Source organism: Asparagus officinalis, chromosome 7 (assembly GCF_001876935.1).
Source record: "Asparagus officinalis chromosome 7, Aspof.V1, whole genome shotgun sequence".
In the NCBI taxonomy this organism is placed as follows: domain Eukaryota; kingdom Viridiplantae; phylum Streptophyta; class Magnoliopsida; order Asparagales; family Asparagaceae; genus Asparagus; species Asparagus officinalis.
Window position 1 is genome coordinate 1,325,651 of NC_033800.1, and position 15,240 is coordinate 1,340,890.

The following is a 15,240-nucleotide window of genomic DNA, read 5'->3' on the forward strand; positions in this document are numbered from 1 at the left end:
CTAGGGGAGTCGTTTCGATTGGGAGTTGGGTGGACTCCTGAGTAGCCGCCTTAAAGACGAAGGGCCGACTGCTTCCGCACTTCGTGTCGGCTAAAACGTTTGGCTTTTGGCTAGGCTTTTTAGCTGAGTCGATTTGAATTGTGACTCCATTAGGCTCATGGAGACAATCTTCTAATCATTTTTGTTGATAAATGGTAGATTACCATAACAAGTATATATATTTATACTTATATATATATTTATATGTATATAGTTGTAAATATACTTATGTATTTTTTATATACTTATGTTGTGTGTGTATGTATAATAATAGTAATAACAACAACAACAATAACAAAAGCCACATCAAATATAACACAAAATTAGTTTAGCTATTTGGTAGACTTCTTCCATAGAGATTGCCAATGTTCAAACCTAAACCCGGGCTTGGGTCAGGCTTTTAGGGAAAGGGCCCAGAGCCTTGGCTGCCGTTCCGCAATTTTTGGGCGCTTTGCCCCCCCCCCCCTCCCCCCCCCCCCCCCCCGCTTTAGCTCGCGTCAAAACAGGGTGAGTTCAGGCTTCGCGGGCTTTAGGGACAGCCCTAAACGAACCTTTAGATTTGGAATGAAGCATAAACATCCAGTACACAAATCAATAGTACTTAATAAGGTAGTGGTTTCTTCATTATGGAGAAAGGATCCTATCAGAATCACCCATATAGGAATAATGTGGTTTAATTTGTATTATATTATAGATGGAAGAGTTAAAAAATTTCAAACTAACCCCTAACCACCTGTGTGAACAGTATAGATCAACTTATTTTATGGGGATGTTCTGGTAGAATCTACCCTCCCACGTGATGAGAAATTATAAGACCGTTGAGCTAATTAATTAAGATTGTCCAGTTTGTTGTAATAAGTTTTCTTTTTTCTTCTACCGTATGATCGTTTTTTCTTTTTATTTTTAAAGTTACATTCTAACGTATGATCTACCAAGGCAATCATTAAGGAGAAGAAAGAAGCAATAGTTTGAATAATGCTCCATCATCTTTGATCTTCTTAGGAAGCAAAACAGTATACAATCAGTACGCTTTACACTTATGGGAGGATAGAAACAATATCGAAGTCTAGCAACCGGTCGTCCTGTTAAAAGTATAATAATTACTCGAGGCAATCACCCAAAAATAGAAGAGGTCCTACTAAATACTGATGTCACGTTGGAACGTACAGAGCAATCCAGCAAGAAGACTGAAAAAGTATTCCATTGATAGATCAAGATGGACCCATGATCCAACCAGAAAAGGGATTTCTTTCACAAAGAGACAGTATAAACAACAATTTACTTCAAATCACATGATTATAGACCTGTTTAACTAATCTAATATAATTGGCTCTTTTTCCTAATTGATTTGATTCCTTCTTCAGTATGTAAAGGTCCGCCACATGACCCCATTTGTGGACATGTGTGACAAAGCAATGAGGCCACCGTAACAGGAACTAATTCAACAAGCGCCGCCTCCTTGTGGATAATTAAAGGTCTGACAGTAATATATATATATATATATATATACTATATATATATATATATTATATATAATATATATAATATGAGGAACGTGGGTATGCTTTGTACCAAGCACATAAAATTGTGCTTGTAGTGATGTGGCCCATATTATCATCCACTCATATCAATGAGAGGATCACATTCACAATGGGTTGAATGTGGACCCCAATTCGAATGAGTGGATGCAGAATAGGACACCTCACTTACCAAGCGCAGCAAAATTGTTTTTGCGTACCAGGCATACCCATTTTTCTCTCTCTCTATATATATATACTATATATATATATATATATTATATATATAATATATATATATATATATATATATATATATATACTATATAATATATATGAGATTAATGGGTATCCTTGCTCATAGCGAGGGGATTTCCTTCATTGACGCTCTAAAATCACATGATTGAGCCGCATATTGTGGATGATCCGCGATCTTAAACTTTGCATCTACATATTCTAAAACCGCCCAACACAGCGCAAAGTTGGGTGTGAATCTCGTCGTCGTTTGAACCGTCCATCGAAGGCCATGTGAAAAGTTCTATTCATTCAAAACCGTTAAAATTTGATAGCGAACTGGATGAAGGCGTCAAACTGAGAAGCGGGTTCACCGCCAAACTTGGTGTGTCTTGCGGGTTTTAGAATATGTCAGATCAAGTTCAGAGGCGCGGATCATCCACAATATCGCTCAATCACATGTGAATTTTAGAGGCGTCATAGGAGCGAAATCCCTCCTATTGCACAAGGATAACGCCATTAAAAATCTAATACCATTAATCTACATATATATATTATATAATATATATATATATATATATATATATATATATATATATATATTATATATATATAATATATATCATATAATAGAGAGAGAAGACGATGAGAGAGAGAGAGAGAAGAGATTAATGGGTATCGCTTGTCATAGGAAGAGGCCATTTTCTCAGTTGACGGCTCTAAAATCACATGAATGCAGCGACATTTATGGATGATCCGCTCCGTTTGAACTTGATCTACAATCTAAAACCCAACACACCAAGTTTGCGGGAAATCCCGTCGTCGTTGACCTCCATCGAACGAGCTAATGTTGAAAAGTTCTATTCATTCAAAACCTTAAAATTGATACGAGTGGATGATAGGGTCAAACGGACGACGGGTTCACCCATAACTTGGTGTCGTTGGGGTCTTAGAATATGTAGATCATTCAACGGAGCGGAATGCACCACAATATCGCCTCATATCGATGTGATTATTAGACGGCTGTACCAGGGAGGAAATCGCCGCTCCTATGACAAGGAATACCCATTAATCTCATATATATATATATATATATATATGATCCATTGCTAGTTACATCAGTTGAGGGGCTCACGTGTCATAGAGTTGACATCTCATTTTGCTAAAAGAGCTATTAGCTTATACTCAGTATTCCATATATGTCTATGTATTTTATATATGCTCACGTGTCATAGAGTTGACATCTCATTTTGCTAAAAGAGCTATTAGCTTATACTCATTATGTACCCTAATCCCCAATGAAGTCAACAATAAACGGCATTAAGTGTTGAGCAACCTTTATCGCTATATGGGCTTAGCCCATAAGAACAATGGTTTAGCCAATTATGTTAAAGTCGCATCAGAGCCGCAATTAGCCATTAATTGTTTTGTCTAGAATTAGGCCCGTTGTGTTACCTCACACTGTATAACTTCGGCTCGTTACTGTAGTTTATTTGGGCCAACTCGCCACATGAAATTGTTTTATTTTGTTATTTTTATTTTTTTGATAAAATGTATTTTGTTACTTAATAACATAGACAAGATATCCAGGAAATTTATGCACTAGATACAATAGACAAGCAAAATACATAAAGAGCATGAAAAGAAGCGAATTAGAAAGAGCTAAGAAGAAGAGGATTAAAACACAACGTAATCTTCTTCTAAGTTTCTTCATTTTAGAGGGAATTAAAAAGAACTAATTAATCGTAAAAGACAAACTATGGGAGTAACTGAAAATCATCAAAATATTATTATTTTCTCTATACAAAGGAATAAGGGTACACATATAATTTATAATCAAATACAAGACTGTCCTCGCTGTGATGAATCTTCTAATTATCCCTCCGCTGTAAACAAAACACAAGAATTAATTCATAACGAATGCCCTCTTCAAGTCGACCTAAAGAAAATTTCAATCGATCAGAAAGCCATGGGAGCAGGAGCGGGAGCAGCTTCTGCGTCTAACTTGTTGACCACGCCCCCAGAGACGGGACCCGGTGCGACACCGGAGCTCATGAGCTCAACCATCGCTCGACGAGGGTTCGACCGGTGAGCTTCGCACAAGTCTGGAAGATAAACGCCTGTTTCACACAACAAAGCCCGTTAATACCATTTTCAGACTCTAGTATTTGGGCCTCCTAAAAGCCCATCGAATGAAAAACCTAGTGGCTTGCCTAAAAATTGAGGCCGATCGAGGCCTTTCTGAAAGAAAGCGGTAACTAGGGAGTATCAAACGTTTCCCCACTCTAAAGAAACGCGCCAAAGTGCCCAAATCCCTTTATAGCTGTAGTTTATGCTCAAATTACTTTGGATCTAACGGGAAAGAGCTTTGCTACAGGGACCCAAAATATGGGACCATTGGAGGGGACTGAAGGACTTATTTCACATGTGATCATATTTTTCTTCTCGTACATATATTCGGATTGTTCTGTTAAACTCTTATTAATGACATGCATGTAGGGGTACGTATTTCGTCACGGTTTCACTAGAGCGTGCAATTTTGTTGCTGCGTTCCTTTCTCTAACTATCTTCGTATCTAATTAATATTTGTGCATTATTTAATCAAAATATATATGGATTCCAGTTTGTAAGTATAGGCTTGTTGATCAAATAAAAGACCTTACCCTCCCCAGCTGCAAGATTGAAGTAGAGGTCAACGATATTGGGACAGTTCTGATGGCACTCCGGGGAGCACAACTTCCCGGCAAATTGAGGCTCAAGAAGAGAATCCGACGAAATTCCAACGGACTTCCTGTCAACACCACAAGCCTTCACGCATTGATCGGTCTCGATGTGATCCTTCATCCTCTCGACCACCACCTCTGACGTCCGGCACTGATACTCCGTTGGCTTGCCGCTGTTCTGATAGCTCTCCAACACGCAACGTTTCGAAGAAGAAGAAACGGCGAACGCGCATAAATCCTGGGGCAAATCGTCACATATCACCCCCGCTGCACACGTACAAGAACGTTATAAGTTAGTTGTATTCATTAATCAGAAAAAAAGGCAGGAGGCAAAAATAGAGGAGGGCGTACCAAGCGTTGAAGGAACGAGCAGACATAGAGAGACGAGAAGAGCTAATGACAAAAACCGAGAAGCCATGAGATCGATGGTTCGATTAATAATTTGAACCAAAGAGGAAAGTGGGGGAATTAATGAATTAGATACAAATTAGTGTTATTTCGAAACTGAAGAGAAAAGAGACGCAGGGTTGGGGGTTTATATAACGCACGGTTAGGGTGTATAAACGTGAAGGCCAACGACTTTCTAACCCTAATTTCTTTTGTTTGATTGATGTGAAGATTACACCCAACGCGGTTATTGGTTGGAAAACGTTGCAAAGAAGCGGTCATCGGTCGCGTGCGTCAAATAAAAGTTACGGTTCGGGAATAAACAATCGCCGATTTCACTAGTCGTAAGCGTAGCGCTCGATCAAGTTGCAAGGTGGTGTAATTTAATCATCTAATTAATTGCGGTGGGTGAGAAAAAAAAAACGTAACATAGGAAGTTTCGGAGCGTGGAAATTCTCGAAGCTTTGGAGCCTAGTCCGGAGGTGGAGATTTTTGTTGGACCCGTAAGCAAATGTGCCAACTGGCACGCTGAGGGTCAAGTCAAGTTAGGAGACTTGTTCGGTGTCTCGAGAGGTGGTTGGCTTGTTACGTTCCATTTTGGGTCCGTCTTCGACCGCACGTAAACTAATTGGGTTGCTGCCGCCTCACTCTTCGTATTCCTCGATGGGCATCATATGAAGGGTTTAACAAGTCGGAATATTTTGTAAGCATTGGCGTTGTGATCAAGAGAAGAAGCCTGCTAGTCTCCAATAACAAGGGTAGTTAATTATAGGTATGGCGTCGTTGTGATCATTAATTTGGAATATTCCCATATTTTAAAACTGTGCTTTTTTTCTCACATAAACCATCTTCACAATAGGATGAGACGAGGGTTTCAGCCTCTACTTGCCCCCCTGAACTCTTTAATTTGTTCCTTCGTATCCTCTTAATTTTTTTTCAGTCTCATCTTATCCCACGAACTATTAAATCCGTCCCTTGTTACCTTCTGAACTATTTTTAGTCTTATCTTACCACTTGAACTATTAAATTCATTCCTTGTTACCCCGTGAATTGTTACTTTTGGTACCAAGTTACAACCTCATTTATATTAATTTTTGTTATTTAAAATGGATAAAATGATAATACAAAGGGTAAGGTAGGACTGAAGTGGTAGTTCAAGGGCTAACGAGGGATTCAAAATAGTTCAGAGGGCAACGAGGGACTAATTAAATAGTTCAGGAGGTAAGATGAGACAAAAGATAGTTTAGGGGTTATGGAGAGACAAAACGAACAATTCAAGGGGCAAGCAAGGGCTAAAGCCAAGTTCAATTAACGCACCTTTAATGCACGTTCAGATAGCAATCAACCCCGCGTCGATCTATTTTCTGACACAATTAGAAACTTCCGAAATACACATGTCATGCACGTGACATGTCTTTCTTAACCAAACTTAGCCCCTCACGCGTGTTAATTAAAGGCGTTTTGGGAATTTTTTAAAAAAAAAAATTGGATTTTTTTTTCTTGTATGAAAATGAACTTTAAAAACTGTTTGCATATATTACTGCGATTTTCTAAAGGGAGGTTGTGTGAAAATAACCCTTTAAATTTTGAAGCGTATAGTATATAGGTTCATTTGATGCCACGCTTGCAACTTTGCGCTGTTCGTTACTCCAGTTCCCTGAGAAAAGCCCTGCGCTCCAGCCAAATAGGAAAAAGACTTTGGGTATTGACTCGACTGATCATGGCTCGTAATTGATGGAAATATTGGACTGTTTCAAATGGTGCCTAATTGCCTAACACGTTTAAAGGTCTAGTTGGAGCTTCTTCTAGAACCTAAAAGCTAACACCAATTAATTAAACAATAATTAATTAATTCTCCCAGCTGACTAAAGTTAAAAAGTGAAATATGCCTTACTTCTAACCCCCCACAAGAGGAATAAGGAGTACAATTTCTTTTTTAGCTTTTGTGGGGTGCGAGAGACCGATAAAAGTAGAAGCGTCCCACTAAAGCTCTCTTAAGCCCTAAATCTTTTACCTCCTTTTCGGTTGAAACCCGGAGAGTCCGTTTCAAGGGTTTGGGATCGGGATCCTCTACTAATAAGGAGGTTCCTAATATCTCCTAATGGGATCTTAGCCTTTGATTGATAGATTTATCAATCAAAGGCCAAGATCTCCTCATCCTCCCCCTACTTTTGCTCATGATGAGATCTTGGCCTTTGATTGATAAATTAAAGGCTAAGATCTATTTATTAGGAGATATTAGGAATACTATTTATTAGTAGAGGATGAGGATCCCAATATGTTTCGAGGTTTGGTAACCGGGGGTCTCATCAAGCTTTGCATACTATAAGGCCCAAAGTGTTTCGACCCTATAGCCCAGACCAGCAACAATGCTGGCCCAATACACAGTCGTGGTTTGGTAGTGGGCCTAAAGCCCACTGGCTTGTACCAATTATTCCCTCCTCAAAGAAATAATAAAAGTAAAAAAAAAACTAAAAACTGACTGGTAAATCGTAAGATACGGAACTCTCCAAAACCAAGAAAATTTGATCATCAAGGATAAAGGAGGGGGGCCCCTTAGGACCAATGCGACCCATACCATCCTCAAAAAATCAAAGAAAATCCAAAACCAATCCTAACCGCTTCAACACCTCACAAAATGTTGCACGGCTTCATCAAGAAATTAATAGAGATACAAAGACATGAGCTCATCTATCTGATCTAAAAACAACAATCCCCACAGCCATGGCCACCGCCACTGCTCAAACTCCCTTCTCCAAGCTAAACTACTCAAACTCAGTCGCTTCTCCTCGGTCGTCGATCCATCTACATGCAAACCGAGCAATTCTGATCGCTTCAAAGAGGAGGAGAGAGCAGCAACGTGGAAGACGACCTGCAGCAAGGATACACTGTGCTGCTGTTGGCACAGCAACATCAGAGCCTGAGACGAGGAGGAGGAGCAGCTACGAGCTTCTCACGCTAACTACATGGCTTCTGAAGCAAGAGCAAGCAGGGGACATTGATGCTGAGCTCACCATTGTTCTCTCCAGCATCTCTATGGCCTGCAAGCAGATTGCTTCGCTGGTTCAAAGGGCGGGGATCTCGAACCTCACTGGTGTTCAGGGTGCTGTGAATGTACAAGGAGAGGATCAGAAGAAGCTCGATGTGGTCTCTAATGAGGTCGGTTCTCTTAAAGCTGTTATTGTCTCACACAAAAATTATCAACTCAAAGACAACCAGGGTGTAAATATGAGCATTTCAGCTTTGATCACACAAATCAATTCACATCCATACATTCAGGACTAAGCTCAGGACTAGATCAGCAAACAAGCTAAATTCAACGAATTTCGACATAAAAACGTTAATGTGTCCTGAAAATGGAAAACATATGCTAATGTTTCGAACAGAGATACGTTAACTGTCATTTGAGGAATAAGGGTGTAATTACCCAAAATCTATGCAAAATGTTATAACACTTGTGTAGGACAAGCCCAAATAAGAAAAGAGAAACAGTTGAAGCTCATGATCGGTTTGTTCCTGTCAAGCAAAAATAACCGGGCTTGTTGAAATCATGAAATGCCACATAACTCTACACAATTAAATTAAACAAGCCACAAAATTGGCGATCAACTCAAGTTTGCCAATCTACAGTCGTACCGATTTTCTATTCTGATTAAGTTGAACCTACAGGTGTTCTCTAACTGCCTAAGGTCTAGCGGAAGGACTGGAATCATTGCATCAGAAGAGGAGGATGTGCCAGTAGCCGTAGAAGAAAGCTATTCTGGCAACTACATTGTCGTCTTTGATCCCCTTGATGGATCTTCCAACATTGATGCTGCTGTCTCAACTGGATCCATCTTTGGAATTTACAGCCCCAACGACGAGTGCCTCACTGACATTGATGATGACAGCAACGTACAAAGCCCTTCCTATCTACTAGCGCTAATTTATTTCATCTGAAGCGTGGTCTAATTCTAAGATTTGGTGTCATAACTTGCAGCTAGGTAAAACAGAGGAGAGATGCGTGGTCAATGTGTGCCAGCCAGGAAGTAACCTGCTAGCTGCAGGATACTGTATGTATTCTAGACATTGGATCCAATGTATGGGGAATTTGTGCTAACACAAGAGGAGCTGAAAATACCACGAGCAGGTAAAATCTATGCATTCAATGAGGGGAACTACATGTTGTGGGATGAGAAATTGAGGAAGTACATGGATCACCTCAAAGACCCAGAGCCCACGGGGAAGCCTTATTCAGCACGGTACATTGGGAGCCTGGTGGGTGACTTTCATCGAACATTGCTTTACGGAGGTATATATGGGTACCCTCGGGACAAGAAGAGCAAGAACGGAAAGCTAAGGCTTCTGTATGAGTGTGCCCCTATGAGTTTTATTGTAGAGCAGGCTGGTGGTAAGGGATCAGACGGACACCAGAGGATATTGGACATCCAGCCCACGGAGGTAAACATATACAACAGCCATATAGCTCCTAATTGTTGGGACAAACCCGGGGCCTAATAGAGCAGGGTCGCAGCAATAGTAGAGCAAAAGTAGAGATAAAATGTTGGACACACAGATTTACGTGGTTCGGCACTTGATTGCCTACGTCCACGGGCAAGGATAGAAGAATTCACTATGAGGAAAAAACTCTGGAGTTACAAACTCTCTCTTTACAAGGAGAAACTCTCTCTATTTTTTTTCTCTCTCACTCTTCTTATATAAGAAGTTGTTTCTGGGATGAAATTTCCTTAAGGATTTGGAGCCCTATTTATAGTTTTTAGAAAAACACTATGCACAATAAAATATTAATATTTTACTGTAGCTGTGGGGTCCGCTCTTTTGTTTTCTTCTCAAATTTTCAACATATGTGGCTGTGCACTTTCGGTGGGTTTGGAATATTAGGCACCTGACAATCTCCCACTTGAAGATTTGATTGAGCATCAATCATATCTTCACACCATTCTTTCTATCTTGCCATCTTCATGTTGCTTACGTCTCCATCAGACCACAAGAGGATCGACACCAAATAAATTTGTCAGTACTGACTGCTTTGGTCAAAAAATCTGCTAGGTTGTCTTTGGTGTGAATTTTCTGCATATCCACTGTTCCTTCTTCCACTTTCTCACGAACGAAGTGATACTGAACTCGAATGTGCTTGGTCTTTGAATGAAAGGCTGGATTTCTTGCCAAATGCAAAGCACTCTGACTGTCACAAAATAAAGATATCTTCTTTTGTTCATAGCCGAGTTCCTCCAGCACCATCTTCAACCACATCGCTTCTTTACTAGCTTGTGTAGCTGCTACATACTCTGCTTCTGTTGTTGAAGTAGCCACAACTGACTGCAGTTTTGAAACCCAGCTTACAGCTCCGCCAGCAAGTGCAAACACATAACCTGTGGTGGATTTGCTATTATCACGATCACCTGCATAATCAGAATCAACATATCCACTGACAATAAAATCAGATCCCCCATAACATAATGCAACATTTGAGGTTCCTTGAATGTATCTTAGAACCCTCTTTACAGCATTCCAATGCTCTTTACCAGGATTCGCCATGTATCGACTAACCACTCCCACTGCTTGTGCAATGTCTGGTCTTGTACAAATCATCGCGAACATTAAGCTTCCCACTGCTGATGCATACGGCACTCGAGACATCTCCATCCTCTCTTCTTCACTGCTAGGACTCATACTGGAGGATAACTTGAAATTAACAGGAAGTGGGGTAGAAATTGACTTACAATCTTGCATGTTAAAGCGTCGCAAGATTTTCTTCAAATAGTTCTTCTGAGAAAGCCAAATCTTCCTATTAATTCTGTCTCGGTAAATTTGCATCCCTAGAATCTTGTTTGCAGATCCTAAATCCTTCATTTCAAATTCCCTAGCCAACTGAGCCTTTAATTCTTGGATACGATCTTTGTTGGGGCCTGCAACCAACATGTCGTCAACATACAACAATAAGATAACAAAGTTATTTTCACCAAACCTCTTGAAATATGCACAAGGGTCTGAATTAAGTCTGTTGTATCCAAGGCTCATGATGAATGAATCAAATCTCTTATACCAACACCTCGGCGCCTGCTTTAGACCGTACAGAGATTTGTTCAATCTGCAAACCAAGTTCTCTTTTCCTTTTTCTTCAAAACCTTCTGGTTGGAGCATGTAAATTTCTTCTTCAAGATCTCCATGAAGAAATGCTGTTTTCACATCTAGCTGCTCTAGATGTAAGTCAAATATAGCGCTCATAGCCAGGACTATTCGGACTGTTGTTAGTCGCACTACAGGAGAAAATATTTCATTAAAATCAATACCTTCTTTCTGAGCATATCCTTTTACCACCAATCTAGCACGATACCGCTCCACTTGATCATCGCCATTTCGCTTGATCTTGTAGACCCATTTGTTTCCAATGGTCTTTCTTCCTTGTGGCAGTGACACAAGTTCCCAAGTCTTGTTCTTATGGAGAGCTTCAATTTCTTCCTGCATTGCTGCCATCCACAAAGATGCATCTGTGCCATTTATAGCTTCATGAAAAGTTGATGGCTCTCCATCTTCTGTTAGAAGACAGTATGCAACATTACTCTCCGTAATATACTCCGAGTGCCAAGTCGGTGGTCTTCTCTCACGAGTTGACCTTCGAACTTCTGGAGCCTCGGCCTCGACTGGTTCTTGTACATCATGCTCCGGTGTCGCTTCAGAAGAATTCGGATTATCTTCTACCTGAACAGCTACAGTCTCTGAGTCCTTCCTCGAACTGCTTTCTTTCTCTTCACTTTGTAGTTGGTTCTCTACAAAGATAACATCTCTGCTGATGATAACCTTGCGGGTAGTGGGATCCCACAGGCGATACCCCTTTACTCCATCAGCATACCCCAAGAATATGCATTTTCTGGATTTTGAATCCAGCTTTGTAATTTCTTGGGCATTGTACATTACGTACACTGGACTTCCAAATATATGGAGGTTGGAATAGTCAGCTGGTTTGCCAGTCCACATCTCCATCGGTGTCTTCAATTGTATTGTAGTTGATGGAGATCGATTCACCACATAACAAGCGATTTTTACTGCTTCCGCCCAAAAGACTTTTTCCAGATTTGCAGTAGCCAACATAGCTCTTGTTCTTTCCAACAGAGTTCTGTTCATCCGCTCCGCCACTCCATTTTGTTGAGGAGTATAAGCCGTACTGAATTGTCTTTTGATGCCTTCATGCTTGCAGAATGCTAGGAATTCACCGTCTGTGTATTCTCCTCCATTATCTGACCTTAAGCACTTGATCTTCTTCTCAGATTCAAGCTCGACCCGCGCTTTGTAGGCTTTAAAGACTGAGAACACATCCGCCTTCTTCTTGATAGGATACACCCAACATCTCCTGGAGTAATCATCAATAAAGGACACAAAGTACTTTACTCCTCCTAAGAATGTAACTGGTGCTTGCCATACATCAGAATGAACCAGTTCCAGAATAGCCTTGCTTCTAGAACTCGATGTGTTGAACTTCAGTCGATGCTGCTTGCTTGTAACACAATGCTCGCAAAATGGAAGAGCTACCGAATTAAGTCCAGGAAGCAGTTTCTGATCGGAGAGAACCTTCAAGCCTCGTTCTGACATGTGGCCTAGCTTGCGATGCCACATCATGGTTTGTTCTTCTCCACGGCTGGTTGATGCCACACATGAATCAGCTTCCTGCAGAGTCTCTCCCTTGAGCATGTACAGATTTGCAGCTATCTTTTCTCCTTTTATCACCACAAGCGCCCCTCTAACAATCTTCATGACTCCATTTTCTATATGAGTCTTGCACCCGAGCTCATCTAATTGTCCCAAAGACAATAGATTCTTCTTCAAGCCCTTCACATGTCGCACATCTTGAATGGTGCGTATTATACCATCAAACATTTTGATTTTGATAGTACCAATACCACAAATCTCCAAGGCATGATCATTCCCCATGAATACAGATCCTCCTGAGATAGGTTCATATTTGTGAAACCAATCTCTCCGAGAGGTCATGTGCCAAGAGGCTGCTGAATCTAGAAGCCAGACATCAGCAAACTTCTTTCTGCCTTCATCAACAGTGGTTGCTCCACTGAATAGAATTTCACCATCCTCTGACGTGCTGACAACGCATCCTTGAGATGTTGATGGCTCTGAAGACTTTTTATCTCCACTCTTCTTGTTGTGCCAACACTCCGATTTGACGTGCCCTCTTTTGCCACAGTTGTAGCATTTGATATTCTTCTTACTTCGTGATTTCGATCTACCATGGGCATGACTCCCACTGGAGCCACGTTCCGTTGATCTTCCTCTCCCGCCATCCTCAGAGTGTAAAGTCTCCTTTTTAAGAAGATTTTATTGTGCATGGATTTCGCCTCATATAGCTTTGTTAGAGTATCCCAGATCTCCTTTGCTGTCTTCTTCTCCTCTATGCTTGACAGCACCCCGTCTGCTAATGCCAGATGGAGATTTGCAATAGCATTTTCATCCATCTCGTTCCACTTCTTATCATCTGTGATGTCGTCCGGCCTTGCACTAATGGCCGCCAGGCAATTATCTTTTCTCAAGATAGCCTTTATCTTCAACTTCCACAGTGAGAAATTACTCCCGTCGAATTTCTCGATCTTGAACTTCGCCGTCATTGCTTCTACCACGAATAGTAACTTCTTACTATTTCACGTAAACAGTAACTGTATTTATGAACAGTAACCGTATCTGTGAATAGTACCGTACTTGTGAATAGTACCGTATTTTTGAACAGTACCGTACTCGTGAACAGTGCCCGTCACCTCCAAAGGGTAAGTGATAACCTAACTTATTTTCTGATGTGGAGGATCCACCTTTGGTGGCAGCCACAGAGCATACGATAAGTAGATATATACAAGTACCCTAAGTTGGCTCTGATACCACTTGTTGGGACAAACCCGGGGCCTAATAGAGCAGGGTCGCAGCAATAGTAGAGCAAAAGTAGAGATAAAATGTTGGACACACAGATTTACGTGGTTCGGCACTTGATTGCCTACGTCCACGGGCAAGGATAGAAGAATTCACTATGAGGAAAAAACTCTGGAGTTACAAACTCTCTCTTTACAAGGAGAAACTCTCTCTATTTTTTTTCTCTCTCACTCTTCTTATATAAGAAGTTGTTTCTGGGATGAAATTTCCTTAAGGATTTGGAGCCCTATTTATAGTTTTTAGAAAAACACTATGCACAATAAAATATTAATATTTTACTGTAGCTGTGGGGTCCGCTCTTTTGTTTTCTTCTCAAATTTTCAACATATGTGGCTGTGCACTTTCGGTGGGTTTGGAATATTAGGCACCTGACACTAATCTCTGTGTAAAACCTAAAGACCGAATCTTTCATCAGTCATCAGTTCCATCTCAATGCAACAATTAACAGGAACACAAAAACTACCGGATCTAAAGCTGAGATCTGCCGAGTTGGATTTAAAGAAAAACACTAGCTGAACCTTAGTCTAATGAGTAGCCATTAGGGTGGAGCCGCGTGCTTGGGCCACCCAAGGCACATGGCTCACGAATTATTATTAATAGTTTGATTCAGGTATAAATTTCCTCGATTTTGTACTCATAAAGATAGCTACCGAGGAAATTTTACTGATCTACCGATGCACATGCCTAATCAGTCACATGAAGAAGAGCATGACATGGCTGAGGGGTTTCAATAATGATCTTAATTGGAAACTGGTTTCTTGTACCATAGTTCTATGAGAGATCACCAATATTTTACCATTTTTCAGAAATTGAACTACAAAAACACAGAATCAAGAGATGCTACAAGAGTTATAAAATTTTATAGCATGACTATACTTCTTTCTTTTGCCCGAGGCGTGTGGATCCAAAAATGTGCCTTGATCTGCATAGCACCTAGTCTAGCTAGATATGGTCCAGTTTCAGTTCATGAGATTCATGTTTCAAGTTCTTTTCCTTCTTTTCTTGATCGCTTCATTGTATTTATTACTGCAGATTCATCAAAGGGTTCCACTCTACATTGGAAGTGTAGAAGAAGTGGAGAAGGTAGAGAGGTTTTTGGCATGACATCCTTAATATTCTTAAAGATGCTGCTTTAACTCTTGACGAGATAAGCTTTCCATTCTCCAAGAAATATCAGTTGATTATTCAGCATCAAAAGTTTGAAGGCATTTGAATATGAAAAAAAAAATACAGTTGTTTCAAATTCTTTCAACTGTTCAAGTTGAATTTTTGTATTTTGAGATGCTATAATTGGTTTGCCATATTCTTGGTTTGATCTAATTTCCTTACCTTCTTATTTACATATAGGAATCAAATCTTGTACAGTTTTTTCGCAATTCACACAGTAAGAATCCTTGTAAAGGTGAGACTAG

The 15,240-nt window shown here is 40.4% G+C and overlaps 2 protein-coding genes across 2 annotated transcripts; one reads left to right on the forward strand and one right to left on the reverse strand.

The window, feature by feature from the left end:
- LOC109850943 lies at positions 3,557 to 5,024 on the reverse strand. Its single transcript, XM_020421028.1, has 3 exons — positions 4,865 to 5,024; positions 4,454 to 4,780; positions 3,557 to 3,910 (listed from the first exon to the last, which is right to left on the reverse strand). The coding sequence occupies exons 1-3, from the start codon at positions 4,929 to 4,931 to the stop codon at positions 3,750 to 3,752; spliced, it is 555 nt and encodes a 184-aa protein (XP_020276617.1). The 5' UTR covers positions 4,932 to 5,024; the 3' UTR covers positions 3,557 to 3,749.
- LOC109848878 (fructose-1,6-bisphosphatase, chloroplastic-like) lies at positions 7,500 to 15,168 on the forward strand. Its single transcript, XM_020418596.1, is given in 5 exon segments — positions 7,500 to 8,059; positions 8,570 to 8,794; positions 8,880 to 8,961; positions 8,964 to 9,340; positions 14,861 to 15,168. Coding segments are annotated over 5 exon segments (1,191 nt in total). The 5' UTR covers positions 7,500 to 7,624; the 3' UTR covers positions 14,933 to 15,168.